We start from the raw sequence: 27,545 nt of genomic DNA, 5'->3' as shown, positions 1-27,545 counted from the left end.
ATTCTGAATATCAAACTAGTTCAAAATATGTTGCTTAAAAGTAGAAAAAGTTGGGGGGGCAATGAGAATGTAATCAATAATTTATACTAATAGAAGAGAAAAAGGAACACAGATAGATTAAAAAAAGGTGTCCTTTGGTTTGGAAGCATGTCCATGGGGTCAAATGATCAATTCCCCAAATCACTCTCAAGGCAGTACTGGCACTCTCATATCTTAGAATCATCTAGAACTTTTTCACTGCTGAAATGTATAACTTCATAAGTAGGGAATCCTTACATCCTTCATTCACTGAATCTTTGCATCTTTCTTGCCTAGTAGAGTGACTGGTACATAGTAAGTTACCGATAATACTATAATAATATAATATTTATATACTAAGTCTCAAATCTCTATGGACTCACTTTAAAAAGAAACCTCCCAATAAAGCACATACTACAACCTATTTCCAGACTCAGGAGCTCTTACAATAATCCATTTTGAGTTGAGAGCATAAAGAATACATAAAGCATTAGTAAAATGCTCATAACTAGACAGAAAAGTCAAGAATATGGCAATGACTTTGAATTTATTATAAATATGCACTCACGATACAATGTGAGTGTAGGAGTAGTACTTGTTCACATTTGTGTGCGGGTAAGTTTAAAGGTCTTGGGAACATCTGTTCCTCCCCTACTCACTCATAACATTGCCGTCTCACACAGATCCCATTCCTCACCCGGCGCTGTCAATTTTCTGGAATCCACTGGCTTCTAAGTGTGCCTCCACTGTCACTGCCCAAGTCCAAGACCCTATTATTCACCTGGCCTACTTCCACTGGTCACCTTGCACCCATTGTGGTCTACCCCCCCAATTCTCCATCCCTAGGATGGCAGCCAGAGACAAAACAAATGCAGATCCTGTCACCTGCTCCCCCTGGCTAACCTCTCAGGCTCTTAGGTTAAAAAGCAAAGCCCTTAACCCGGCTTGATAAATAGCTTGTATGACTGTCCTTGGCAGCCCCCTCTCACATATTTCTCCTCCTTGCTCTGCACTCTAGCCACACTGCCCTCTGGGTTCTTAAAACACACCAGGCCCCCACCTGCCACAGGATTTTTATTCATTCTGTTCCCTCTATCAGCAACACTCTTCCCTCTTCTCTTGTCTGGCTAAATCGTATTTACCCTAGAGCTGAATCACCACTTTCTCACCTCTCCTCCCCTGCTGCTCTTGTTTAAGATCAAACTGCAAAGAAATGTAAGATGACTGACTTCTGGATGGAGCAAAGAAGAATAAAGAGTTCAGTATGCCAATTACATAAGTAGGCGCTGACGGGAAATGAGTTTGAATGCAAGATTGGTGACAGGTAGGGCTACCACCTATGTTATATCCTCATGCTACTCCATGATAGTCCTCCCGAGTGATATTTCCAATCTCTTTAACCAGCCTGTATGTGTTCGTTGTTTGTGCACAACCTTGCTCATTTCTACAAATGGCAGTAGGGTCCCTGCCCAACCAGGGCCAAAGAATCACCTACCGGATTCAAAACCCCAGTCAACACGCACTGAAGAACGTCTGAAATGCGTACCACATATGTCACTGCATAGGCCAGGCGGCCTGTGACTAAGAGCGCCAGCACAGCTTGATCTAGCCCCTCTTGATCTGCAGAACGAGGAAATGCTCCAGCTCTGCTCTACCTATCATACCTGTCAACGCTGGCCTGTTGTTTTCCTTGCTCAGGCTGGACTGTGACTTGGCATACTGTGTCTATCCATTTATTTTATTTTATATGTATTTAGAAGCAGTGCATTCTTTGTGCTCTCATTTATCCTGGAAATGCTTGATTTCTAATTATCTGTCTATCCACATCATTGTCATCTGCTAGAGAAGTGGGACTGGGTGTCTTCTAAGATACAAGTTCACAGTTGAAAGCCCAAAGGAAGTTAGGCAGCAGACGTAAAAAAAAAAAAAAAAAACCAAAAAACAGAAAGAAAGGAGTTGGTCTCAAATGAGATGTGACACTATGCACTCCGGGTTTTCATTACGGTTCCATGGGACTGTCCAGTTGAGGGGCACTGGACCACACCTCCATAGGAGTCTCTAGTTGAAGGGGCACTGGACTATGCCTGCTATTTTTGTCTTAGCTCAGCAATGAGACAACAATTGTATCACTTGGTTTCAAACTAATCTAAGCACCTCTCTTCCAATCCAGGCAGAAAGCTGTTAAGACAAAGTGAAAGATAACATGCCATGGGAAAACAGACCACACAAGTTACCTACTCACTCATCTTCAGTCAGAATGGACAAAAGGTTTCTCCTGCTGGAATTCCTAAGATGTGTACGTGCAATATTAAAAAAGTGAAAGGCTTGAGCAGGTACTTTACAAAAGTGGCAATCAAAATGACCAATAAACATGAAGAGGTGCTCAACTGATTTAGAAGTCTGGGAAATCTAAAACTACATTAGGATACCAGTCTACACCCATCAGCTTTGGGGAGAGGGCGAGAGTCAGGAACTCTGATACACTGCTGGTGAGAGCATCAACAGTATAACCACTTTGAAAGCAATTTATCTAGAAAATTGAAGACAGACCTGCCCACTAAGCCAGCAATTCCATCGCTTAGTATATACCCTATGCCTACTCGTGTAAAAGAATATTCACTGCAGAATTATTCATACCAGCCTACAACGGAAAACCAGCCGACGTCCTGAGCAGAGGGATGGACAAACCCGTGGGGTACAGTCATGCGAAGGAACAGCAACACAGCGGAGAGAACGAAATACTTCGTTGATACACCAATAAATCGATTCTTAAAATCACGAAGCAGCAGCCAGACACAACAGAACTCGAAGTGCATGCTTCCACTGACATCAAGACTACATAGTTTAGGGATGCATACTCAGGTGGCAAAATAAGAGCGAAAAGCAGGATATAATGATCACGGAAGTCGGGACTTTTGGGGGGAGGATTACAAGCGAGGCGCTCACAACTTGTGTTAACCAGGGTGGTGGTGACCCTGGGGTTCGCTTTGTAATTCCTCAAAATATGCATTTACGTGTTATCCACTTTTCCGTGGGGAAAATTTCGTAACAAAAAAGTTTAAAAACCCATAAGCGAAAAACAAATAGATACAAGATGGATAGGTCTTTTAATTGATAAAAATAGGAACAGGCGGGCAGGTGAAGCCGGGAGAGGCGGCCAAGCCGGCCCCCACTCCTAGTCCGAGCCAGGGGTTCCCATGGCCCCAGCCTAGAGGGACCCGGATGCCTAGAGCCCTAACCCCACCGGCCGGGCCACAGCGCTTGCCCATTGGGAGGCCGGGCGGCGGGGCGCAGCCTTGGCGCCTGCGCACTTCGCGGGCAGAGGACGGGGTGGTGGCGGAGTGGGGCCGCGCGCTCTTACCTGCACGTGGCCCACGTCCCGCACGGGGCAGCTGGTCCTGCCGTGCACTTTGGGGAGCCGGTACATGCAGGAGGGAAGCTCTACCTGGAGAGATTCGCTGCCCCCGTGATAGGGCTTTACCTGATACATCGGCATCTTGGGAACCAAAGGAGGGAAGGTGGCGGGGCAGGAACAGGAACGTTCAGACACTGCCCAAGGCCACGACGGACTGCGACCCCAGCCTTTCCGTCCCAGCTGCAGGCGTTCCGGAAAGCGCAGTCCGTGTGCTCTAATTGGCCCTGGCCCTTTCGACGTCACCTCCTCGGCCTTTCACACAACCAATCAGCGAGAAGGAGAAATGGGAAGCTTTTACCGCCCCGTCCGGAAGGGGCGGGGCGCTGTGTTGGAAGCAGCCAATGGATGGCCAGGAGGCGGGGCCCCCGTGGGAGCGGAGGCGGAAAGCGTCCCGCAGTCCCAGAGGCGAGTCGGGCTGTGGATTCATGGAGGGAGCCGAGGGGCCCAGGTGAGCGGGGCTTGCAGTCTCCCCTCGCGGTCACCCCTCGCTAAGGCGCACGGCGTTCCAGAACCCTGGAAAGGAGGGAAGAGTGACCACGGCGCATGGCGAGCCCGCGGCACGGAGGCCTCGGAGTGGGCACCTCAGCGCTGCTCCGACCCGCAACCTTTTGGGTGCCCCTTGACGTCGGGGTCAGCGGGGGATTCTGCCCAGACGCCCCCACACGTCCTTGGACCTGAAGTCGGAGCATGAAGTCCCAGTAGACTGAATTCATTTCCTCTTTAACTGATTTCTCTCTTTTTTTAGGGGTGGCTTCAAGGCACATTCTAATTTGCGTTGCCGCACAGTTTTAAAAAATGCAGTACTTCTGTATCTCATTGAGTATGCGATTACTGGCTAGTAAGCTACACCGAATTCGGGGAAGCGAATCTTTGGCCAGCACTGTGGCGTTCAGTGTCAGATGAACACAAATTCGCTACGTTTAAATGTTTTATTTCCCACTCCCTAAAATAAATGTCAGAAGTAGCCTATGGTGTGTTGCCAAATAAACAAGTTTTTAGAGATACTTCTTTCCATTTTATGTGGTGTCATCTGCAGTTTTCACATTTAAGACAAAATTGAGTGAAAGTCTTTGCAAGGTAGAATGAAGTGTAAAGATGTTTGTTCCTTTATTTTACAAGGGTTTATTGAGGGTCTGCTATGTGTTAGATGGTGTGGGAAATACCCAAAGATTTTCCCAGAGATGCTCCTGTGTTCTATTATACCCAAGTCATCAATTAAACTGTTTACTAGAAATTGCTAAATTAATGAACATATGGAATACTTCTTAGGATGAGCAGGAGTTTGCCAGGCAGATGAGGAAGACGGGAGCAGTCTAGACAGACCTGTGTAGACAAGGTGCAGTGTCTAAAAGAGCTTGTGATGTTGAGGAAACAGTTGTTCACTGTGACTAGAATGTAAGGGAATTGGTGAAGAGAGGAGGATTGGAGAGAATGAGAAATAAGGTAGAGTGGGGTCCACTTATGACTAGATTTTAAACTTCATGTGACAGTGAGATGCTAGTAAGTTTTTAAGCCAAAAAATTATTTGACCAGATTTGTGATTTTGAAAATAACTCTGGTGGTAGCATGGAGGTTGGATTGGATTAGGGAGAAAGTGGAGAAAACCAGTTGAAAAACTCTTAAAGCAGGGGCAACAAGAACTTTGAGGCCTTTGTGAAGGCAGCACCTGACAGCCTGGTTTTGGGGTGGGGATTCAAAGGCAGCACAGAGTACTGTAGTTAGAAAATTGCTAACCAGTGTCTAAGATGGTTTTGATTTTTACATAAACACTGTATATCCCACTGTACTCTTAGTTTTTCAAATTGTGTAAGAAATACTGCTTTCACTTTTCCAGAAAGAAGATCTCATTGTTGCAAAAAGTTAATGACGCATAGCTTGAGGGATACATGTGTCTCCTCCATGTAGATCCCAGTATAATTAGATTTTAAATATCTATTACATTCGAAGTATCTAGTCACAAGGTTTTTTGACAGATGTTTAAGGATTGTAGAACAACATTTATATTTATCAAGATAGTAAATGGATGTGTTAATATAATGAACATGTTAGACCCATTAACTATTAACAGAGATGAATCATTTAAACACACAGTTAAAACCAGGATGAAAATGCATAATTGCATACTTGCTTTGTTTCTTGTAACTGGTTTCTTTAGTACAGAACTTGCTAAGGCCATCAGACCTATTGATCGGAAGTCAGTCCATCAGATTTGTTCTGGGCAGGTGGTCCTGAGTCTAAGCACTGCTGTGAAGGAGTTGGTGGAAAATAGTGTGGATGCCGGCGCCACTAATATTGGTAAGTTTGGGAGTTTTAAATTGTGAGAAATAATCAGTTTACACTATTTTATTCAAGAAACATTTGTTACTGTAATAAGACAATCAAGTGTTGGTATACTGAGAAATTATTATTTTTTAAACTTAAATTTAGCATCTATTATGTGCCTAGTACTTAGCTAGGTAGTAGTAATAATAATAGCAGTTAACTTTTATTGCGTTCTCGCTATGTGGCAGGCAGGCTTGGTGCTAAGAACTGTAAATGGGATACCTTATTTAATCTGCAGAATAACCGTGTGAGATAGGAATTATTATTATTGTTATTATTATCTCCATTTTACAAATGAGGAAGTTCAGGCACAGGGTATTTACTGTTTTTGAGATTATAAAGCTAGTAAAATACGATCCCAAGAAGTCTGATCCTAGAACCTGTTCTTTTTAATGACTATGTTAAAATTATCCTTTGAAAGAAAGAAAGAAAGAAAAAACTATTTTATCTGGGCCAGTAAAGAGCCAAGACGAACTTGACAAAGTAGCGTACAAAATGACAATAGTATGTTTAAATAAAAATAGTTATGACTCTTAGATTTGTATTATGCAAGTTATAAATACTGTCAATTATAAAGGCTTTTAGCATGGGTCAATTTGCAAAATAAATATTTTGAACTTTTTAGATCTAAGGCTTAAAGACTATGGGGTGGATCTCATTGAAGTTTCAGACAATGGATGTGGGGTAGAAGAAGAAAACTTTGAAGGCTTAAGTAAGTTGAATTTTTCTAATCCTGTTTTAAAATCTTTGGGCAAAATGTCTCAAAATTTTGAGTAATGCTGTCTTAAGAAACACAAAAACTGCTTTTTAAAATCAATTACTTTGGTAGGTATTGTGTATATTCATTGCTGTATCACTTGAGATATCTTTGGCCTTACTTTACACCTCTCTTTCAGCTCTGAAACATCACACTTCTAAGATTCAAGAGTTTGCTGACCTAACTCAGGTTGAAACTTTTGGCTTTCGGGGGGAAGCTCTGAGCTCACTTTGTGCACTGAGGTGATGCAATATTTTTATCCACTAACTTGACCCCTTATAAAATTCTCTCTGGAAAATTAAAAAGTATGATTAGAATCATTATTGTTTACACTTTTCCATCTGAATGTCTCAACTTCTAACTTCTGCATTCTGTTTTATCTTACTACCAATCTAAGTGGTAATATAAATGTAAGCAATGAAATGTAAGCAATGAATGAATGAATGAAATGAAGCAAATATTATTGTAAAAAAATTGTTACCTTTTTTTTTTTTTTTTTTTTTTTGCTGAGGAAGACTGGCCCTGGGCTAACATCCATGCCTATCTTCCTCCACTTTATATGGGACACCGCCACAGCATGGCTTGACAAGTGGTGTGTTGGTGCGCGCCTGGGATCCTAACGGCGAACCCCAGGCCGCCGCAGCGGAGTGCGTGCACTTAACTGCTTGTGCCACCCGGCTGGCCCAAATTGTTACCCTTTTTAAGCAGTAACTTCTCCATTTTAAAATAACACATAGATCATAAATTATTGATGCTATTGGTTTTAATTTATTTCAATGTTTAAGAAAAAATTTAACTGAAGCCCTTATTATACAACAGATTCTAAATTTTTGTAAATAATTTCTTATACATTTGAACTGTAATATCTTTTGAATCCTTTTTTAAAATTTTATTAGGACAATAGTAACATAACTGAGAAATAGATCTTTATTCATGAATATCTAAGTTTTGAGATCTTTTATTGTTTTGCAGTTTAACCAAAAAAACAAATATCAAAGCTTTTATCAAAACAAACCATTTGCAGAACTCTTTCACTATCTAGTAGGTGTCAAACCTTAGGTTTTATGATGATTCCCCACCCATTTAAAGCCTCTTGATGATCTCAGAGGGAATGTCATTTTTTTAGGAGAGTTTAGAGAGAACAGAAGTGAGAAAATGAGCCTGTGATGACCACCACCCATGAATCTCTAACTGACCATGCCTGCCTGGCATCTCTTACAGTGACGTGACTGTTTCTACCTGCCACGCATCTGCAAAGGTGGGAACTCGACTGGTGTTTGATCACAATGGGAAAATTGTCCAGAAAACCCCCTACCCACGGCCCAGAGGGACAACGGTCAGTGTCCAGCAGTTATTTTACACACTACCTGTGCGCCATAAGGAGTTTCAGAGGAATATTAAGAAGGTACAGTAATTTCAGAATCCCAGTTCCCAAGAACACTGACAGTGTAATGTGCAGATGGAGTTAGAGATCTCCTCGAGTGGTTTACTCTTCAGATTTTATTTATTTATTTTTTCCCCCAAAGCCCCAGCAGACAGTTGCATGTCATAGCTGCACATCCCTCTAGTTGCTGCATGTGGGACGCGGCCCCAGCATGGCCGGAGAAGCGGCGCGTCAGTGCACGCCCGGGATCCGAACCCGGGCCGCCAGCAGCGGAGCGCGTGCACTTAACCGCCAAGCCACCGGGCCGGCCCTAGAGTGGTTTACTCTTCAGTTGATTCTCTTCCCTTAAGTTTTTGAGAAGCGCTTGGTTTGCTTCTTCCCCTCAAAGACTTAACTTTAGGATAATTTATCCTTTCTTTTTCTTGAAAAGAATCATAAAATTGTGTTTATTAGGTGTCCTAACATGGGAAATGAGTCTTTTAAGAAATAACATTATTTTTGGATTCTATCTTAGTGTATATGTAATCATATATACTAATCTATATAGTGTATATATGTAATCATATATACTGTATATATACTATATGATTACAATTTCATAAAAACAAAGCAACTGGCCTAAATATGCATAGATAACAGGCTAGCAGAGTGGACACGTGACTGTTACCAGTGGTTATCCTTGCATGTGAGAGCATATCTACTTTTTGCTGTCTTCTTTGTGCTTTTCTGTTTTGTACATATATTTTTTATAATCAAAGAAGTTACTTAAACATATGCAGCTAAAAACTTTCTTTACTGTAAGGCAATTTGTGCTAGTTATAACTTTATTAAATTTTACAAAAATATATACTACAGAGAAAACTTTAAATATAATTTTTTCTTTTTTATTTAAAAAATAAAATTTTTGTACAGAGAAAATTTTTATTGTTATTTTTTGTATCTTATGGTAAAAAATTAATGTCTCAGAAAATGTAGGAATAAAAAACCTGTCCCTGCCAGAGATGACCATTGTTAACAGTTTGATGTGTCTTTCCAGACTCCTTTTAGTTTCATGTATTTATAAATCCTGGAAAAATTTCGAGATAATTGATGTAAGGAAATCAAGCAATACAGAATATGAAACATTTAAGTAGTATGGAATTATATGTGGTAGAAAGTTGATGTTGTCTCTGCCTACCTCCCAGAGTTTGGTTTGTAGCCTTCAGACTTTAAATGTATACACGTATATACAACCTTTATGCATATGTTTCTGTTTTCTTAACAATTAGGATCATATAACATGTACTATTCTATAACTTTTTATATAGTATATTCTAGATATCTTTTTTGGTCAATTTGTACTACCTTATTTTTTATCATTCCACCATTATATGGATCTACCATAATTAATTAGCTCCTTGTTGGTGGTTGCTTAGGTTGTTTCTAATTTCTCAAAATTACAAATTGTTTCATTTTTGTAATACATCTTCAATTGTTTGTGCCAGTCTTTCTGCAAGGATAAATGTCTAGAGGTGGGATTACAAGGTCAAAGAGAATGTACTTTTCAATTTTTATAGCAGCGGGCATGGACATTTTAGAATTGAGAGAAGTGTGACTGAGAACCAAAGCCTCTGAGTTCCCTTTTATACAATGTAGGGAGATGCGATTCATGGGGCCTTCTGTCAGGAATAATTCGCGTTATTTGTGAGATAAGAGAGTCTTGAATTAGATGTTATAACTTGAACCATGTAATTCTTGTAAGTCTAAAGTAACATTGAGTCTTGCATTTGTGTTTTTAAACAGGAGTATGCCAAAATGGTCCAGGTCTTACAGGCATACTGTATCATTTCAGCAGGCGTCCGTGTAAGTTGCACTAATCAGGTCGGACAAGCAAAGCGACAGCCTGTGCTGTGCACGAGTGGAAGCACCAGCATCAAGGAAAATATCGGATCAGTGTTTGGGCAGAAACAGGTAGTGGTGGCCAGTTGTTTAAAACATTTTATCGCTCTAGTGATTATGGCAGATTTCTATAGTCCTTTCCAACAGAATAGAGAATAAAATCCAAGAATTGATTTTTTTATTGGTACCTATCACAAAAATTAATGTTGAGAGCTGAAGGTGTTTTTATTTTATTCTTCCACAGAATGAAATAATCCATTTACTCTCCTGAATTTAACTCTTTCTCACATGACTAATTTTTGCTCATAGCTACCTCTGGTGCTTCATAAACACATTGCTTAGGACAGCTCTAAAATAGTTATGCAGATTCATTAGACTAGAGAATTTCTTTTAAGCATTGGCATCTGTACCCACTGGCATTTGCCAATAATAATCCCCCAACTATAAATGAATGTGGGCAATGTATTGATTTTGGATAAGTAGGAGCTCAAGTGTTTCATCTTTCTAATGAAAAAAAATCAAAATTACAGCACTGTAAAAAGCAGCTGTTGAGATTCTTTGTGTTTCCTTATGTTCTTAATGTGGATAGCTTGACTAGGAAGGAAAACACAAACCGTTCCATATCTTCCTTTCTGAACTTAGTCTATTCTCTCTTTATTAGGAAATAACTGTGGGTCTTGGTTTCTTCTAGTTGCAAAGCCTCATTCCTTTTGTCCAGCTGCCCCCTAGTGACTCCGTCTGTGAAGAGTACGGGCTGAGCTGTTCTGATGCTCTGCATAATCTGTTCTGGTAAGTAGATTCCTGCCAGGAAAATTGCAATCGAACATTTTTTCTTGAGCTTTTTGCTTTTTTGTTTTTTATTTTTAAAGATAGTGATTTCAAGGCTTATAGTTTCTTATGTCCACTATAAAACTGGGCAATATTACTGCTGAGACAGAGGATTTATATAAAGGACTCAGTTACTTAATTCAAACAATATTCTGGGTAACTGGTGCATTTTGGGGGGTTTCCGATGGAATTAGTCTTTATAGTAAAGGCTCTGTTTAGTGAACAGTTAGAATAACTCTTAAATTACTTTATGTATACTGTTTCTTTTTATTGGGATCTGGCAGAGAACAGTAGAGGCTGTGTTTCCTTTAATTCATGCCTGACCCACAGTCCAGTCCAGCATCATTACTTTTCGTGTAAGAAAAGTAGGCATTCTCTGTGAGTAGGATTGGCCCTCTGACGGTCCATGTTGCTTACCTTCCCTCCGCTTGCCCTTTGCTTATGCCTGAAATTGAAGATGGGGATTCATTTCTTTATGTTAAGGTATTGATCTTAGGGAAATGCAAATATCCCTGAGGTAGATCTCAGGTAGAATAAACACTTTACCTACACCTTAGTAGATATAAGTTTGCTAACCGAGAACAGATTTTAAAAGGGCAGGCAGTGTGGGCAGAGATCCTGATTACAGCATGAAGGTTCTGAGAATGTGAGTTTGAGGTGAGACCCACTCCTTCTGTGGAGCCCAAGGACTTCACAGGGGAAGTGAGAGGAGAGCTGAAGTGAACCAGTTTTGAACCCACTGCATTGCCTGTGGGGGATTTGTTGACGATATGAGCTTTAGAGCATTCTATAGGGTCTGTGTTTTTTTAATGATTCATCAGAATAGAGCACAGACACACGTTAACTGAAATATTAACATTATCAGCATGTCACCAGGTGTTAGGTTTTTATTTTTTACTTTAAGAATGTGCCATTTGATATGTGCTTCTAATCCTTTTCGTTCTGGAATCCTGCCCTTACTGTATTAACACTGAACAGTATCTCAGGTTTCATTTCTCACTGTACTCATGGTGTCGGAAGGAGTTCAACAGACAGACAATTTTTCTTTATCAATCGGCGGCCTTGTGACCCAGCAAAGGTATTTAACGTTTTTTTTGTATTAATTTTTTCTTTTTGTCTTTAACTTTTAATTTTATGATTTAGTAACTGTCTCTGGCACAGGCAATTTACGTGGAACTTGGGAGGTTGACTCAGAAACATGGCTTTAGATTATCTTATTTTAGACACTTAGAAAAGTCTACTATACGTTTGCTTCCATTATATTTGTGTGTGCATGTATATATGTACACATATTAGTAACCAATATATTTATCATCATAAAAATTATCACTGTTTGGGCTGGCCCAGTGGCATAGTGGTTAAGTTCAGCGCACTCTGCTTCGGCCGCCCAGGGTTTGTGGGTTCAGATCCTGGGCATGGACCTATACCACTCATCAAGTCATGCTGTGGCGGCGACCCACATACAAAATAGAGGAAGACTGGCACAGGTGTTAGCTCAGGGCCAATCTTCCTCACCAAAAATAAAAAAAAAAATTATCACTATTTGGACAAAGTAAACATTTCAAAACATTCACCATTATCTAGATTTTTCAGTATAGACTGACACACATCATATTCTTCTGTATTTTTTCTTCCTTCTCTTTATTTTCCAGGAAAATAAGGGCCCAAATTACTCTGCCTCAAACTTACACTGATCATCCTGGTATGGTTACAGGGTTTTTAGTGGTTCGGTTTTGACTGTGGATCTTCAGCCACATTGTACCTCAGTTACAGTTTCTGTTTTCCAGGGACACCTAAAAATTACTTCTGTCTACCGGATATGGTTCACCTTCTACATTTTTAACTGATATTGTGATTGGTGTGATTTTTATGGTTTATCTCTAATGCCATTTAATTAATCTCATTATAAAGTCATATAAATACATTTCTGTGTACATTGGAATGTGTTTTATGAGCATTTAAACTGCACCTACCTTTTACTGACATTTCTTCAGGAACATCTTTAGATTGGAAAAAAATTCAGTTTTAGGAGTCTATGATTAAAAATACCCCTTTGAGGGACACAAGGAAGCTCTTTTGGGTTGGGGATATATTCATTATCTTGATCGTGGGGATTGTTTCATGGGTGAATACATATGTCAAAACTTATCAAATTGTACACTTCATGTGCAGTTTATTGCAGGCCAGTTATACCTCAATAAAGCTGTTAAAAAATGTATCCCTTTGGTGGCTGGTGACAAGAGCACATTGTTAGAACACTAGGGGAAGGGAACATGTATTCTTTTCTAATCTTTGTTTTTTGTGTAGGTTTCCAGACTTGTGAATGAGGTGTATCACATGTATAATCGACATCAGTACCCATTTGTTGTGCTTAACATTTCTGTTGATTCAGGTAAGTTCTACTGAGGTTTCATTAAAATTGGTGACTTACTCCTAAAAGAATAAAATGAAATTATAAAGCTCTGATATGACTGGAAAGAGACTTTTGTAGTAACAATTAAATGGCAATGTATTTATTTTTATAGACTTTTTATTTCATAGATTTTTATTTTATTTTTTATACAGACTTTCCTGCTTTCTACTTGAAACTACATTCATTGTATTATTAGGAAAATGTAACTTTTTCATGTCAGCCAAGGGAGAAAGAAGACTAAAAGTTCTCCTTGATTTTGAAAATAATTCATTTCATATTTTTCTTCTGATTGTTAAAATTCTGGTTTCTTGTTATCCAATATTTTTTCTAGGTACTTAGAAATATCTGTGTGCATGGGCCGGCCCTGTGGCTTAGTGGTTAAGTGCGTGCGCTCCTTTGCTGGCAGCCCGGGTTCGGATCCCGGGCGCGCACCGACACACCGCTTCTCCGGCCATGTTGAGGCCGAGTCCCACATACAGCAACTAGAAGGATGTGCAGCTATGACATACAACTATCTACTGAGGCTTTGGGGGGGAAAATAAATAAATAAAGATCCTCATCAGTCTTTAAAAAAAAGAAATATCTATGTGCATACCTTAAAAAATATATAATGATATATATATCTATATTTGGGGTGAGAAAATAATTTTGGTTAATTTTTGTATCCTGTTCTTTTTCCGTAGATGTGAACATTTTCTGTTCCATGTCAGTAAAAATTATTTAGAAACATGATTGTAATAGCTGCATTCATTATATTCCAGTGTATGGATATACCTTAATTTTTAAACGTTTTTACTTTTTAGCTATTTAAGTTGTTTTCAGTTTTTGGAAATTTAAATACAGTTCTTATAATGTAATCATTATCTATATCTTTGATTATTTCCTTAAGGTAAATTCCTAGAAGTAGAATCACTGGGTCTGTGAATATGATCATGTTGTACCAATTTACACTTCTACCAACAATGTACTAGGTCTTATACTTTTTAACCATATTCAGTAGGTGATGAAATGATATATTATTTTAGTTTGCAGTTTTATTATACATTTTCATGTATTTATTTGCTCTTTTTCTTTTGCAATTTACCTATTCAAATACTTGCATATTTTGTCTGTTTAAAAAAGTTGTTCATCCTTTCCTTGTTTGTTTGAAGAAGTAATTTTGTAGTTTATGAATAATAATCTGGACACTGATGTTTTTAATAGTACCTTTGATGAGTCCAAGTGAATAAAATAGTAGATGGGGAAATTTCTCTTGTTAAAGGTGAATTTAAACATGATGAATATCTTTTCTCTTTTGCCTTAGAATGTGTTGATGTCAATGTTACTCCGGATAAAAGGCAGATTTTACTACAAGAGGAGAAGCTTCTGTTGGCAGTTTTAAAGACGTCTTTGATAGGAATGTTTGATGGTGATGTCAACAAACTTAATGTAAATCAGCAGCCACTGTTGGATGTTGAAGGTAAGAAAAATACAAGTATATGAACAGCTTCTAAAACTTATAGCCATTGTGATACCTTCCTTATTTTTTCTGTGGTAAAGTTTTTTTGACATGAAACAAAATCTCCTCTTTTAGACAGAGAGGATATGTCACTCTAGAAAGTATGTATCTGCAGATTTAAGGTAATCTGATTAAAAAGAGACATGAGCAACCACATTTAGCACACACACGAGTATGTTCTTACCAAGACTCAACTGTTTTTTTTTTAATAAACACTCCCTGATTGCTGCAAACTTTTTGTTAATGTCCAGGGTTCTGAAAAAGTTAATTTTGACAGTTTTTGTCAGTCTTCTCATTCTTTTTATGGAGGAGGGAAATTTTGGAGGCCCTCATTCTGCCATTTTCCCTCACATCGCCCCTGTGCCTTCTTCAGAGTGGCATGTTGAAATCAGGGCTGCCGCAAAGCTGGTTTGACATTTGTAATAATATGCACAATCATTATTTCACTACTTGGTCATAAATGATCAGCCATTTATTTAATAAGTTAGTTTTATTCTTTTTCATCCAAACCGGGTGCATCCAGGATATCTGGGAGAGGACCAGAGTTGAGCCCCAGCTGCCTTTCTTGGCAGAGGGAAGAGTGGGCCGTTATCCCCTCTGACAGCCAGATCCACTCCTTGGGGTGGATGCTCTCTTCTCTAGGCCAACCTGCCCTTGATCTCCATGTCTGTACGTGCAGAGATGCAGGAGTGGGTGCCCATCACTGTGTCCTCCAAGGGGAAAAAGATCAGAGAGCTGTTTGGTGGAAAGCTAAGGTGACAGATGAGTATGGGATGTGGCTTTGTAAACTGAGGGTACCAGGAGCCATAAGCCAGGGGTTTATGAAAGGGGCGAGATACAGAGTGGCTCTGTCCTAACATTTCCTAACACCCCAAGGGTGGGGACAGGTTGATTTGGAAGACAGTAGGCAGGCTCTCGTAGAGTGCCATGGTGGGCAGTTTTGATAATCAGAGGATGTGGTGGAGGCACAGAGCTCCCAAGGGGTGAGGTGGGGCTGCTGGGTGGTAGGAGAGGAGCACAGAAATGCTGACGTTACTGTGGCAGAGCCATTGACTTCTACGTGGTAGGTCCCATGTCTCTCCTGGCCCTTCTCTGTGTGGGATATTATGGATGTGTATGTGGGGGCAGGGAGTGGAGGATGGTGGGTAGCACACACATCTTTGTGGACTGGGCCAGTGGTGGCATCTCTGAATTCTCTCACGGACACTTTACCCAAGAGGCTACCCCATAAAGAGAAGCTGCTCACCATATCTGTGCATCTTGAAGCACAGTTGAACCAGTGCTCTTCTTTTAGCCATTTTATTGAACTGTAGCATTCACACAGAGACAAACATATCTTAAGTGTATGACTTATAAGTGTATCAGCCCGAGATCAAGAAAGAGCACCCACAGAACCAGCCTGTACCCCTTTTCATACAATGACCCCCAGTGGTAACCAATTTCCTGACTTCTAACACCATACATTTGTTTTATCTGTTTTTAATTTGAAGTTATCCAGTATGTACTTTTTGTGATTTGTTTCTTTCTCTCCATATTTTGTGAGATTCATCCAAGTCATGTGTAGCAAGTAACTGACTCATTCTTGTTGCTGTACAGTATTCCATTGTATTTTGAATACCACGATTTATTTGTGCACAATTGGCTTGTTTCCAGTTTGGGGCTGTGATGAATAAAGCTGTCGTGAAGATCCCCGTCCATGGCTTTGCACAGGTGGACATTTCTGATGGGGGTAGCAATGCTGAGTCACAGGCGTGTGTGATAGATTTAGGAGATGTTACTCCTAGGGAGTTTACAAAGTGGTTGTGCCAGTTGTAGTACCACCAGCAGTAGCTAGTATTCCATTTGATCATCATCCCTGTAATCATTTGTTGTTTGTTTAATTTTACCCATTCCCTGGGTATATAGTGGCATCATATTGTGGTTTAAATTATATCTCTTTATGATTAATGTAGAACAGTTTTCATAGGTTTTAATTAGCCATTTGAGTCTCTTTTTTTTGAAGTGCTTGTTCACATAAAAATATGCTCCTATTTCATTTCAGTACAATCCCTGATACTCTTCTCTGTTCATATCTACTCAGGTAATTTAATAAAAATGCATTCGGCAGAGATGGAAAAGCCTCTGCCAGAAGAGCAGGAGAATCGCGCTTCATTAAGGACCCGAGGAGAAGAGAAAAGGGCAGTGAGCATTTCCAGACTGAGAGAGGCCTTTTCTCTTCGTCACACAGGAGGGAACAAGTCTCAGGGCCTGAGGACTCCTGAAACGAGACGGATTTCTCCAAGACAGAAAAGAAGCGGACCGTTTCGTAGCGCTTCTGACTCCCTCTGCCTGCCGAAGCCCGTCTCTGGCATAGGCTCGTCCGGCCCCCAGGAAGAGGCAGTGAGCTCAGAAAAGGGCCCCTGTGACCGCACGGACAGAGTGGAGATGGAGAAGGACTCGGGGTATGGCAGCACTCCAGCTGGCTCAGAAGGAGGGTTCAGCACCCCAGAAATGGGCAGTCACTCCAGCAGTGACCGGGCAGCAAGCTCCCCTGAAGACAGGTTTTCACAAGAAAATGTGGAGTCTTGTGAGAAGGTACCTGAAACTGCCCATCGTTTTTCAGACGCGGAACGCCATTTAGACCAAGAAGAGGGTGGATATAAGTTTAGAGTTTTGCCTCAGCCAGCTCATCTTTCATCCTCAAACACAAAGCGTTTTAAAAAAGAAGAAACCCCTTTAAATTCTGACATCCCTCAAGAGGTGGTTAATACTCAGAACTTGTCAATGCCTCAGGTTGACGTGGCTGTTAAAATTGATAAGAAAATAGTGCCCCTTGACTTTTCTATGAGTTCTTTAGCTAAACGAATAAAGCGGTTACATCGCCAAGAACAGCCAAGAGACAGTGAACAGAATTATAGGAAGTTCAGGGCAAAGATTTGCCCTGGAGAAAATCAAGCCGCAGAAGATGAACTAAGAAAAGAGATAAGGTAAAGTTTTTTCTTGAGTGTTTTTGCTCATTTTAGTGAGTTGCTGTGAGTGAAGCAAAGGCCGATCCTTCCAGGCTCTGTTTTTGCTCCTCTGGGTGTCTTCTGCCCTGATGGCATCTCTTCTTCTGGCTCGGGGCTCTCGTGTGGCCCTGCCTTGGCACCACGGTCTGCTCCTTGGGCTCCTGCTTTTTGTCAAGATGGTCCTGCCTGGGGGTCTTCCCTGCCCCATAGACTTGAGGTATCCTAAATCGTCAGACCTGCCAGCAGTTCTCTCCCTTGCTCTCTCCCTTCTCAGGGCTCCCTCTCGCGGATTCTGATTTTGGAGTCAGTTGTGACTCCACGGATTGCTCATTGGCCTTACCAATACATCCTCGGTGATGTTGTTTTCCATTCACCAACTTCTTTTCGCTGCCTCTCACATCCATCAAATTAATTTTCTGTAAAGAACTCTTTCACTATGCCATTCTGCTGCCAGAAACCTTTCAAGAATTTTACCTTAGATTTTTTTAGCATATCCTGTCCATCAGTCCAAACTAATCAATGCCTTCTTGACCCCGATTGCATGCCTCTTCCTGAAGGTTTGCAGCCCACAGTGACTTCTCCCTGCATTGAATTCATGGCAGTTTTGGTGGACATTGCTATTTCCCATTTTTCATTTTAATGTGTATCAGGAAAAATTATAACATTGTCAGACCTGTGATTTCAAGAAGATTGCATAGCATAAGGCTAAGTAAAAAAGGGAGTCAATTTAAAGAAAAATATTAATAATACAGATAATAAAAACACTAGTTATCGCCACTTTCTTGGCAGTAATCATGTACAGCATTGGGACTTTTAAAATGATGAATTCTCTTGAAATATTTAACTTTTATCTTTTTCAACTTTGTACGTGTTTTGTCTCACCAGTTACTGAAATGCGCTATGTCCTGTCCACGGTGCAACTCAGTAATTATTTTGAAATTTATAGCACTTCTAGTTTGGACCACACAGTCTTTGTCTAATTTAGATGGTAAATTCTTCAAAAACGAGTATCGTATTATATATACATTGTGCCTAGCTTACATTGAGAAAGGTTTTCAGGAAGTATTTCCTTCAAAAAGTGTAATTAATGGAGACTAACTTCTCTGGATGTGATCTGGGAACTGTGGACTCTGAGGGACCCAGGGAGGAGAGCCAGGTTCCTTCAGACACACGTACACGCTCACACACACAATCATCGAAAGTATGTGGTTGATAGGGAGAGACATGTTAAGGTACCCCAAATTAAAGCCAGTTATCCTTTATCTTTGGATTCTTTTAGCCCTCTCAGTGAGTGAAATCAACTGTAATATTTGAAAATAGAGATTTTAACTAATTCAACCAACATTTATTGATCACCCGTTATCGTGGTTCATGAATTCTGGTACACGTAAGAATCACCTAGGGCGCTTATTAAAAAAGCAGAGCCTGTGGCCAGCATCCAGAGATTCTGCTTCGGCCCATCTGGTAGATCTTGGGTGTGGAGCCCAGGAATCTGCATTTTTGACAAGTGCCCCAGGTGGTCACTTTGAGAAACCCTGGTCTGCGGCGGGCCTGGCAGTGGCTTCTGGCTTTCAGTGCACGGCTGTCGGATTGGCTCTGCCCCTGTTCTGAGCTGTTGTTCTCACAAGGAGTGGTATGGTTTACTTTTTCCTGAGAAACACATTTGGAGCTAAAGATTAGGCAGTAATTGAAGATACTGAGGTAGTGTTTACCAGCTCCTATTTCTGTATTTTGAATTACAACTAAATACATCAAGTTGTAAAGTTTTGTTTCTTCTTCATTGTTTCTTTAAGGCAGATGCTCCTTTTTAGTTTATAGTGAGATTACCAGCCAAAGACACAGAAGACCTGGGTCTTCAGGTGGGCACAGGTTCTTCGCATAGGAGGTCTACCTGGGAACCAGTGTACTCAGACAGTTCCTGGGACAGCGTGGAATCAGAGCCAGGGAGTTGGTATTTTTGCCAGTTACCAGTTTGTTGCCTCTCAGCTCCAATTCCACCCTTCTTGGCTGTGCTTTGCCATCCTGGAGGCTAGACCATGTAAGCGTTTCTCCTGGTGTGCTGTTAGACTGTATCAGTAGGGGGCGCTAGAGGGACTCTGCAGGACAGCAGGAGCAGCCGCTTCTCTCCTTGCTTCGGGGGTATCGTTTTCTTTTGTAAGGCAGCCACCAGCAGCGTGCAGGAGGTCCAGCATTGCTCACTGGGATACTCTGGCAAACTTCTCTTCGTGCAGTGGGCTGCAGCCACGCCTGTTCCAACAAGGTCTGAAGCTCAGCCTTGGGGGGGAGGCGGTGCTCTTCCAAGAGTCCCCTCTTTGGACACGCTGCCTCAGCCCTGCAGGTGTGGCTGCTTTCTGCATTTGGTACTCCTGTATTTCTTAGCTTAGTAGTTAAGCTAAGTTGTCTCTTGATTGGACTGTGATGATATGGAATTAGTACCAGGAATGGTCCCACGAGACAGACCCTCAAAGGGGGGTTCTGGTATTGGTTTGGTCGTGACCTTGGACTTGAGCTCCCTGCCAATAGAAAATGGGAGGTTAGTAATCCCTGGCATGCAGAGGCATCACAGTTTGTCAGATTACCACCTGTGGTTGATTGTGATTCGGCACCAGTGAGCGCACGTGCCTTGGGAGCCCGAGTGGCTGCTGTGGTGAGGATGATTACAAGCACTGGGGTGTGGGCTGGACCTTCCTCAGTGCACTGGAGCACTGACAAGAAGAAGTGACAGTCTCAGGGCCTTTCATCCTCAGCTCAAGTCACCGTCGGAGAACCAGAGAGCTTCCACAGCGGCTCTAACAGAATCTCATTTCCTATAGGCACAGGGCTGATGCTGATGAAAATCAATTTTCACAAAATTTAATTGTGCGGGTTGCAGAATTACAATGTCAGTTTCTCATATGAAGGTTAGTGGTGGTGTCTGCCTCTAGTCTGGACTGACTTATATAGTCATTAATGGCATTAGATTTTGAATCCACCCAGCAAAGGACCCACTGGTGATCTTGGCAGATCTTAGAAGGATTGATACCCAGTTCTGGCAAAAAGGGACTCTGGACACTGTTGGTAGGAGTGTAAACTTTTACAGATCTCATCAATATTAAAAAACGTACATACATAATTCCACTTCTAGGGATTTATCATACAGAAATACTCCCACAAGAGAGCAGATTTTTGTACAGGAATGTTTGTTGCAGCTTTGTTTGTATTATTCAAAATGGACACAACTGAAATGTGCTTTATTAGAGAATTTGTTGGACAAATTATGGTACATCCATGTGATGAATTCCTAGATAGCCATTAAAAACAATGAAGTAGATCTGTATGTATGGGTCTGAAAAAATACCTAAGATGTGTTGTTAAGTGATGAGTAGAACAGTATGAAGAATTATGATCCCATTGTTGTTTTTTTAAAACAATTACTGTATAGACAAAGGTCTGGAAGGATAAATACCAAGTTGTTAATAGTAGTAACTATTGTCATTGGAGAGTTGGATGAATGAATGAATAACTAATCTTTAGAAAGTGGGATTATTAGGGCCTTTCTCTATTTATGTATTTTTTTATTACAGTGTTTTATAATCAGAAAAATAATCTTTTAAAATGTCTTATAATTAACATTTTCTACACGCAGTAAAACGATGTTTGCAGAAATGGAAATCATTGGTCAGTTTAACTTGGGATTTATAATAACCAAACTGGATGCCGATATCTTCATAGTGGACCAGCATGCTACGGATGAGAAATACAACTTTGAGATGCTGCAACAGCACACTGTTCTCCAGGGTCAAAGGCTCATAGCGTAAGTTCATTTTAGTGTTCAGAATTCTTTTTTTTTTTTTTTTTGTGAGGAGGACTAGCCCTGAGCTAACATCTGATGCCAATCCTCCCCTTTTTCCTTGAGGAATAGTGGCCCTGAGCTAACATCCGTGCCCATCTTCCTCTACTTTATATGGTACGCCACCACAGCATGGCTTACGAAGCGGTGCGTCGGTGCGCATCCGGGATCTGAACCTGCGAACCCCGGGCCGCCGAAGTGGAGCTCGCGCACTTAACCGTTTGTGCCACTGGGCCGGCCCCTAGTGTTCATATTTCTTGTTTCACCCCCCAAATTTAAAATCTAATAACTTGTGTGTGTGTATACATAACATGCCATAAGCATCCCTACAGCAGATTTTTATACCTTTTACATAATAATAATCATACCTGCCATTTAATGAGTGCCTGTTTTGTGCCAGGAATGTTGAAGCAATTTACATGTCTTAATTCATTTAACTCTCACAAACCTATGTGGTAGTTACTCTTACCATCAACATTTCACAGGTGGTAAAGCAGGCACACACAGAGAGGTTAAGTAACTTGCCCGAGGTCACACAACTGTGTTCTTTAAGTATCAAACCTTTTTAGCTATTAAAAAACGTGGATCACTGGTTGGCCAGAAAAATCCTTTCGATGGAGGGCAATTTATAGTATGTAGAGTTTCTATTTATAGCATGTAGAATTGATGTGTTCAGAAAGGCAGCACAGCCTGTGCGTCCGTCCTCAGCTGTAGCAGATGAATTCCAGTGATTCAATAGTCGCTGCAGAATTTGGTGTTTCTCTCTCCTTTGCCAAATTGAAGGTTTCTCTCTGACCACTTCATAAGGTGGTGTGATAGGATATCATTCAAACTAGAAGTCTTTTCTGAAGCAAAGCTATGAGAAGAGGGCATGGATTTTCATTTGGAAAGTTAAACTACCTAGAGAAGTAAACTCAGATCCCAACAGAAGTAGATCCTGGTGTGAAGAAATGCGCGGCTGAAACACTCAACTGGGAAACATACCTAGTTACTGAGTGCTCTGTTCCTTATGGAATGGTTTAATTATTTTTATTTTCAGTGGGAGTAAATGGTAATAGTAAAGACATTTAATAAGCTACTTTATAATAATGAAATTTTCCTGCCCCTCTTAGAGAGGTCTTTTACTTTTTAGCTATTTTGCATAAATAAGGTCTTGTTTGTGGCATTTCAAGTTGACCCAGATAATCCCAGGCCACTGTGGGTCCCAGGCAGACCATAGTCCAAGATGAAAGGATGAAGACCACAGTTCCACCCTATCCTCCCAGGCCCTGCCTACTCTGGCCCTGATGACCTCGTTCCTCAGCCCTCTTCCTTGCTCTCTATACTTGAGCCACTCTGGCCACCTTTCTTTTTCCCTTGACAGCCCCAATGACTTCCTACACGACTGCGCAGAAGAATGAAGTAGATCTTTATGTGTGGCTCTGGAACATCAGTGCTTCATCAGAGGGCCTTTGCACAGACTGTCATCTCTGCCTAGACCCTTGTCCCTGCACTCACCCCTCACCCCTATACCTGGTAACTGCCACTCACTCCCAGATCTCAGCTTAAGGATCACTTTCTCAGAGAAACCTTCCCTGACCCCCTCTCTCCAGGTCAAGTCTCACTTGCTCTGTGCTCGTCTGGCACTGGTGTCTCTTCTTCCTGATTCTCAGTGTAGTTTGTAATTATAGTTTATTTGTTTGACTGTTTGGTCAATGTCTTTCCTCCCCACTGGGCTATTATTCCATGAGGGCCGAGACCAGGTCGGTTTACGTGTCCTGCCTTTAGCAGTGTCTGTCTGAGCACTCGGTAAATCTGGGATAGCTGGATGAGTAGAAGGATAGATAAATAATGCAGGCAGAGGAAGGAGCAGGAAAGCAAAACAAATGCTCTTTATTCTGTTTTCAAAAGTCTGTAATGACCTAACCCAATTTTTCAAACTGTCTTTATTGTGAGGAGGAAAAATAGCATTTTTATGTTATCTTTAAGGAGAGGATTCAAAAAAAGACTGGGTCATTGGGGTGGGACAGCAGATTGAGGAAAAGCAAACTACTTTTGTAGTTACTTTAACTTCTAAAAAGAACCGAAAAAAAGAAAATTAAAGGGAAATCCTCAGAGAGCTTTGAGACAGGAAAGGCACATAGCTGAATAAAGTATTGTTATTCATGTTGCTTTTTGAGATGAATTCAAAGAATTGTGGTATTGTTTTAGTTTCATTTCTGCTTTATAGGTCAACATTTGACTTTAAGACGTGGTTTAAATCTCTTCTCTGTTTTTCAGACCTCAGACTCTCAACTTAACTGCTGTCAATGAAGCTGTTCTAATAGAAAATCTGGAAATATTCAGAAAGAATGGCTTTGATTTTGTTATCGATGAAGGCGGTAAGTTATTACTTAGGACTGTAGAATTGTGTCCTTTTAGAGCTGAGAACAATCTTTGAGGTCATGTTGATCAATATATTTTATAAGAGATGAAAACGGTTCCCCAAAAATGCATTTTGCACCTGCATTCTCTTTCAAATGTTCATTACAAGTAGCACTCAAATGAAATGCATTTTTCAAATCATGGATTTTTCTCCAAATTTTATTCTTTTAGCTCCAATCACTGAAAGGGCTAAATTGATTTCCTTGCCAACCAGTAAAAACTGGACCTTTGGACCTCAGGACATAGATGAACTGATCTTCATGCTGAGTGACAGCCCTGGGGTGATGTGCCGGCCTTCGAGAGTCAGGCAGATGTTTGCCTCCAGAGCCTGCCGAAAGTCTGTAAGTAGAGAAAGCTCGTCTGCCAGGACCTGGAGGGTCAGCCCCAGCTCGTGTTCCACGGAAGTTCTCAGTTCAGCTCCTGACCAGTGAGCGCTGTTAAATGTGGCCAAGATTGCCCTAGGTCATTGTACAGATAGAGCCACATTGCCCTCTGCCATGATAACATGGAAGCTCAACACGTCTGCGTTATCTTTGACCTCTGACCCATAATTATTGCTCTTTCTCTGCTTCCGTTAAGCAGTATCTCAGCGCACTTAGCTATTTATGCACACTGTTCATTTATGGACCTTATGGGTTTTAACAACACTGGTAGATAAAGATCTGTTGCTGCCAGGCCTGAAGGACACTGCACAAGATTACACAGAGTCCCTCAGTCAGCAAGCATTTTGCAGGCTGCGCTGTGATGCACTGCGCATTATTTCACTGCTGCCGCTCAGACTGGTGTGGAAAATGGTAGCAGTGGTTGGTGATTAGCCTGATGTCAGAGTGAAGTAAGTGAATCTGTATCACCCGGCCCGTAGGCAAGGCCAGGCTGCCACTCCTTCATTTATTCAACAGGTGTTCCTTGAGCCCCTGCTGTGTGGCTGTTCCAGGTGCTGGGGGCACAGAGGTAACAAGGCAGATGAGGTCCTTGCCCTCATGGGGCTTATAGTTTAGTGGGACAAAATAGATGTAAACAAAAATAATGACGACTTTGGATACCAGTAAGTTCAGTAAAGAAATTAAAACAGCATTGGGGTAGGGAGTGACCACAGAAAAATGAGGTGAAGAGCTGGGTGGGTGGTCAGGGAAAGGCTGTCTGAGAAGGGGACATCTGAGCTGACGCTTGGAAGTCGATATGGAGCCACTTGGGTAAGAACTTTCCAGATAGAAGAATGAGTGAGTGCAAAGACTCGAGGCGTCTGGTGAAGCCAGAGGCTGACCCGTGTGACTGGAGAGGGGACCAGGATGAGAGCAGAGCAGCATCCAGGGGACCCACGTAGGGTCTTGCGGATCTTGGTCAGAACCTGGGAGTTTGTGCTGCATGTGTCGGGAGCCGCTGAGGGCTGTAATGGTGGAGAACAGACTTAGAGGGTCCCATAACGAAATAAGGGGGGCAGGGAAGAGTAGCAGCTTTTTACATTGGGGGTGGGAGGGATCAGAGTTCTGTTAAGTTTGAGATCCCATTAGACTGAGTGGAGGTGTCTGAAAATAGCTGTATTAATGAATCTCAAGCTCAGGAGAAATGTCAGTGCTAGAGAGAAGAGTTTTGGTGGACTTTACAGCCATGGGATTGGATGAAATTACTCATGGGAAGAGTTTAATTAGAGCAGAGAAAAAGGCCCAGGATCTGACTTCCAGCCACAGGTATTTCTTTGATAAAGACCTCGTATTGATCTTCCAATCCGGGACTCGGTGAGTGAGAGTTAGAGCTGGGACTGGCCTGTGTCAGTAGCCAGGCGTTTTAAAATTCTATATCTTAATGTGACTCAAAGATCTTTGGAGCCCCAGGCTGCTCCTTCACTCCCCACCCTGGCAAGTCCACCATGCTGCAGCTCTTCATCCTCCAGTCAGCACACCCACTGACCGTTGTGGGCTTTCCTGAGGATCCTGTGCTCTGGGCCCTGCCTGCCCCTCCAGCCTCATCTGCCTCACTCCGCTCCGGACCACAGTCACACTGGTCTCCTTCTCACCTTGAGCCCTTTGTGCTTGCCGGTCTCTCTGCCTGGATCTCAGCCTCACACACCTGCTTCACATAGCTGCTCCCTCCCATCCTCCGGCCCTGAGCACCCCACTGAAGTAGCCTCTCCCAGGCGATACTTGTTTCTCTGTTAACTTGTCTCTTGTCTGTCTTCCTCCAATGTGGCTGAGCCCTGCTGGACATCTCGCCTCTATAGGACTGCCTGGCGCGTGGAAGAAAGGTGACAGATAGGTTCAGGCTTGTCACCTCTCACCATCTCTCCCTGTTCCTCAGGGTCTCAGTTTCTCTGTGCTTGCTGTGGGGTCTGCTGACGTCCACAAGTATGTCAGATGGTGATATGTGCTGTGGAGAAAAAGCAGGGTGAGGGCTCCGGGGGGCTAGACAAGGAGTGCTATTTCATTGAGAGGAAGGGAGAGGGAAAGTGAGACGTGCAGACTTCTGGGGAAAGAGTATCCCTGGCTGGGGGGATAGCCAGTACCAAGGTCCTGAGGCAGGTACTTGCTTTATGTACTTGCAAGAGAAGACAGGAGTCCCAGTGTGGCTGGGTGGGGGAGGGGGTGTGGGCACAGAGGCCAGTGAGGGCCAAGTCAAGTGATGCACTTGGGCTTTTATTCCTGAGAGGGGAGAGCTGTGAAGAGAAGCCACGTGATCTGTCATACCTTTAAAAGGAATCTCTGGCTGCTTTGTGGAGAACAGGTTGAAGGGGACAGGGGGAGGCAGGGAGACCTCTCAGGAGGCTGCCGCAGTGGCCGGGGTAGGAGTCAGGGCGGCTGGGATGGCGGTCGTGATGAAGCTGTGAGACTGTTGGATCCTGGACAGGTACAGTCAGGTCCCTAGTAGAGGTGTGCTGCTGTGAAGGAGCCAGGGGGGCCGGGTCTTACAAAAAGGTTGAGGGCTGAGATATTAGAAGGCAGCGTTCTTTGGGGGCAGATTTTTCAGGAACGTTGTTTTTGAGTTGTAATCTTGTCCAGTTTTGTTTAAGGGAAAAATGCTTCTGAAGTGTTGCTGTTCGAACCAAAAACCAGTAAGGCTTTCATTTAAACTGTTGTGTCTCATATTCAGGTGATGATTGGAACTGCTCTTAACACAAGTGAGATGAAGAAACTCATCACCCATATGGGTGAGATGGACCATCCCTGGAACTGCCCCCACGGAAGGCCGACCATGAGACACATTGCCAATCTGGATGTCATTTCTCAAACCTGACAACATTTCTCATTATATAGAACTATAGATTTTATTGCAGATTTTTCTGTTTTGAAAGACATGGTTTTAACCTTCTTTTTTTTGGTTTCAAAATTAACCTGCTACTTAAAAAAAGTACCAGATCCATTTAGAAATGATCTTGAGAACCTTTTTAAACCATGTGGAGCATTGCTTGAAAATTTTTTGTTCTGCATTTGAATGTGTGCATGCATGTGCGTGTGTACAGGCAAGAGCATGTTTTACAAAAATGGAGAGAGCACTTTGGAAGTGACCCAGGCCTCTGCTCTGGCCGGACATGTTTTAGGCTGCAACTCTCAGCCCTTAACGATGATTAAATTCTTAATGGTTTCATTTCATAAATTTAAAATTATGGCCCTTTTGGGTTAGTGGTTCTCAACCCTGATGCATGTGAAATTTAAAAAAAGGAATAATCTGGAAAACCCCAGGGGGATTCTCTGCCTGGCTGGAAGAAAACTGGGTGGGGCTGGGGTCACTATTTTTAGATGTCCCCCAGGACTGTCAGAGTGGCAAAGCACTGCTGTAGGCAAGGGGAAATAAAAGATTTTGATTTTTTTGTAACTTTAA

The 27,545-nt window shown here is 41.9% G+C and overlaps 2 protein-coding genes across 7 annotated transcripts in view; one reads left to right on the top strand and one right to left on the bottom strand.

The window, feature by feature from the left end:
• AIMP2 (aminoacyl tRNA synthetase complex interacting multifunctional protein 2) overlaps positions 1 to 3,601 on the bottom strand; it is an 8,348-nt gene extending 4,747 nt beyond the window's left edge. The window contains exon 1 of one of the 2 annotated variants that reach the window (XM_058569308.1): positions 3,380 to 3,601. In XM_058569308.1, coding sequence (XP_058425291.1) covers positions 3,380 to 3,514 — 135 coding nt within the window. In that variant the 5' untranslated portion in view covers positions 3,515 to 3,601. The remainder of the gene's footprint in view (positions 1 to 3,379) is intronic. The other variant, XM_058569309.1, reaches the window with a different exon arrangement.
• On the top strand, positions 3,515 to 27,545 carry PMS2 (PMS1 homolog 2, mismatch repair system component). Of its 5 annotated transcripts, none has more exons than XM_058569301.1 (15): positions 3,515 to 3,881; positions 5,594 to 5,728; positions 6,381 to 6,467; positions 6,652 to 6,754; positions 7,734 to 7,917; positions 9,679 to 9,846; positions 10,466 to 10,563; positions 11,581 to 11,680; positions 12,910 to 12,994; positions 14,319 to 14,474; positions 16,594 to 17,479; positions 21,126 to 21,293; positions 23,589 to 23,689; positions 23,904 to 24,073; positions 26,817 to 27,545. In XM_058569301.1, the coding sequence occupies exons 1-15, from the start codon at positions 3,779 to 3,781 to the stop codon at positions 26,958 to 26,960; spliced, it is 2,688 nt and encodes an 895-aa protein (XP_058425284.1). In that variant the 5' UTR covers positions 3,515 to 3,778; the 3' UTR covers positions 26,961 to 27,545. The 5 variants fall into 5 exon arrangements, with proteins under 5 accessions (XP_058425284.1, XP_058425283.1, XP_058425285.1 ...); XM_058569300.1 differs by having other exon boundaries at positions 3,622 to 3,881; positions 5,589 to 5,728; XM_058569302.1 differs by lacking the exon at positions 3,515 to 3,881 and adding an exon at positions 3,888 to 4,131 and having other exon boundaries at positions 5,589 to 5,728.

This window comes from Diceros bicornis, chromosome 26 (assembly GCF_020826845.1).
Source record: "Diceros bicornis minor isolate mBicDic1 chromosome 26, mDicBic1.mat.cur, whole genome shotgun sequence".
NCBI classification, from domain to species: domain Eukaryota; kingdom Metazoa; phylum Chordata; class Mammalia; order Perissodactyla; family Rhinocerotidae; genus Diceros; species Diceros bicornis.
The sequence above is the reverse complement of the archived record's forward strand: the minus strand, read 5'-3'. Positions and strand labels throughout refer to the sequence as shown.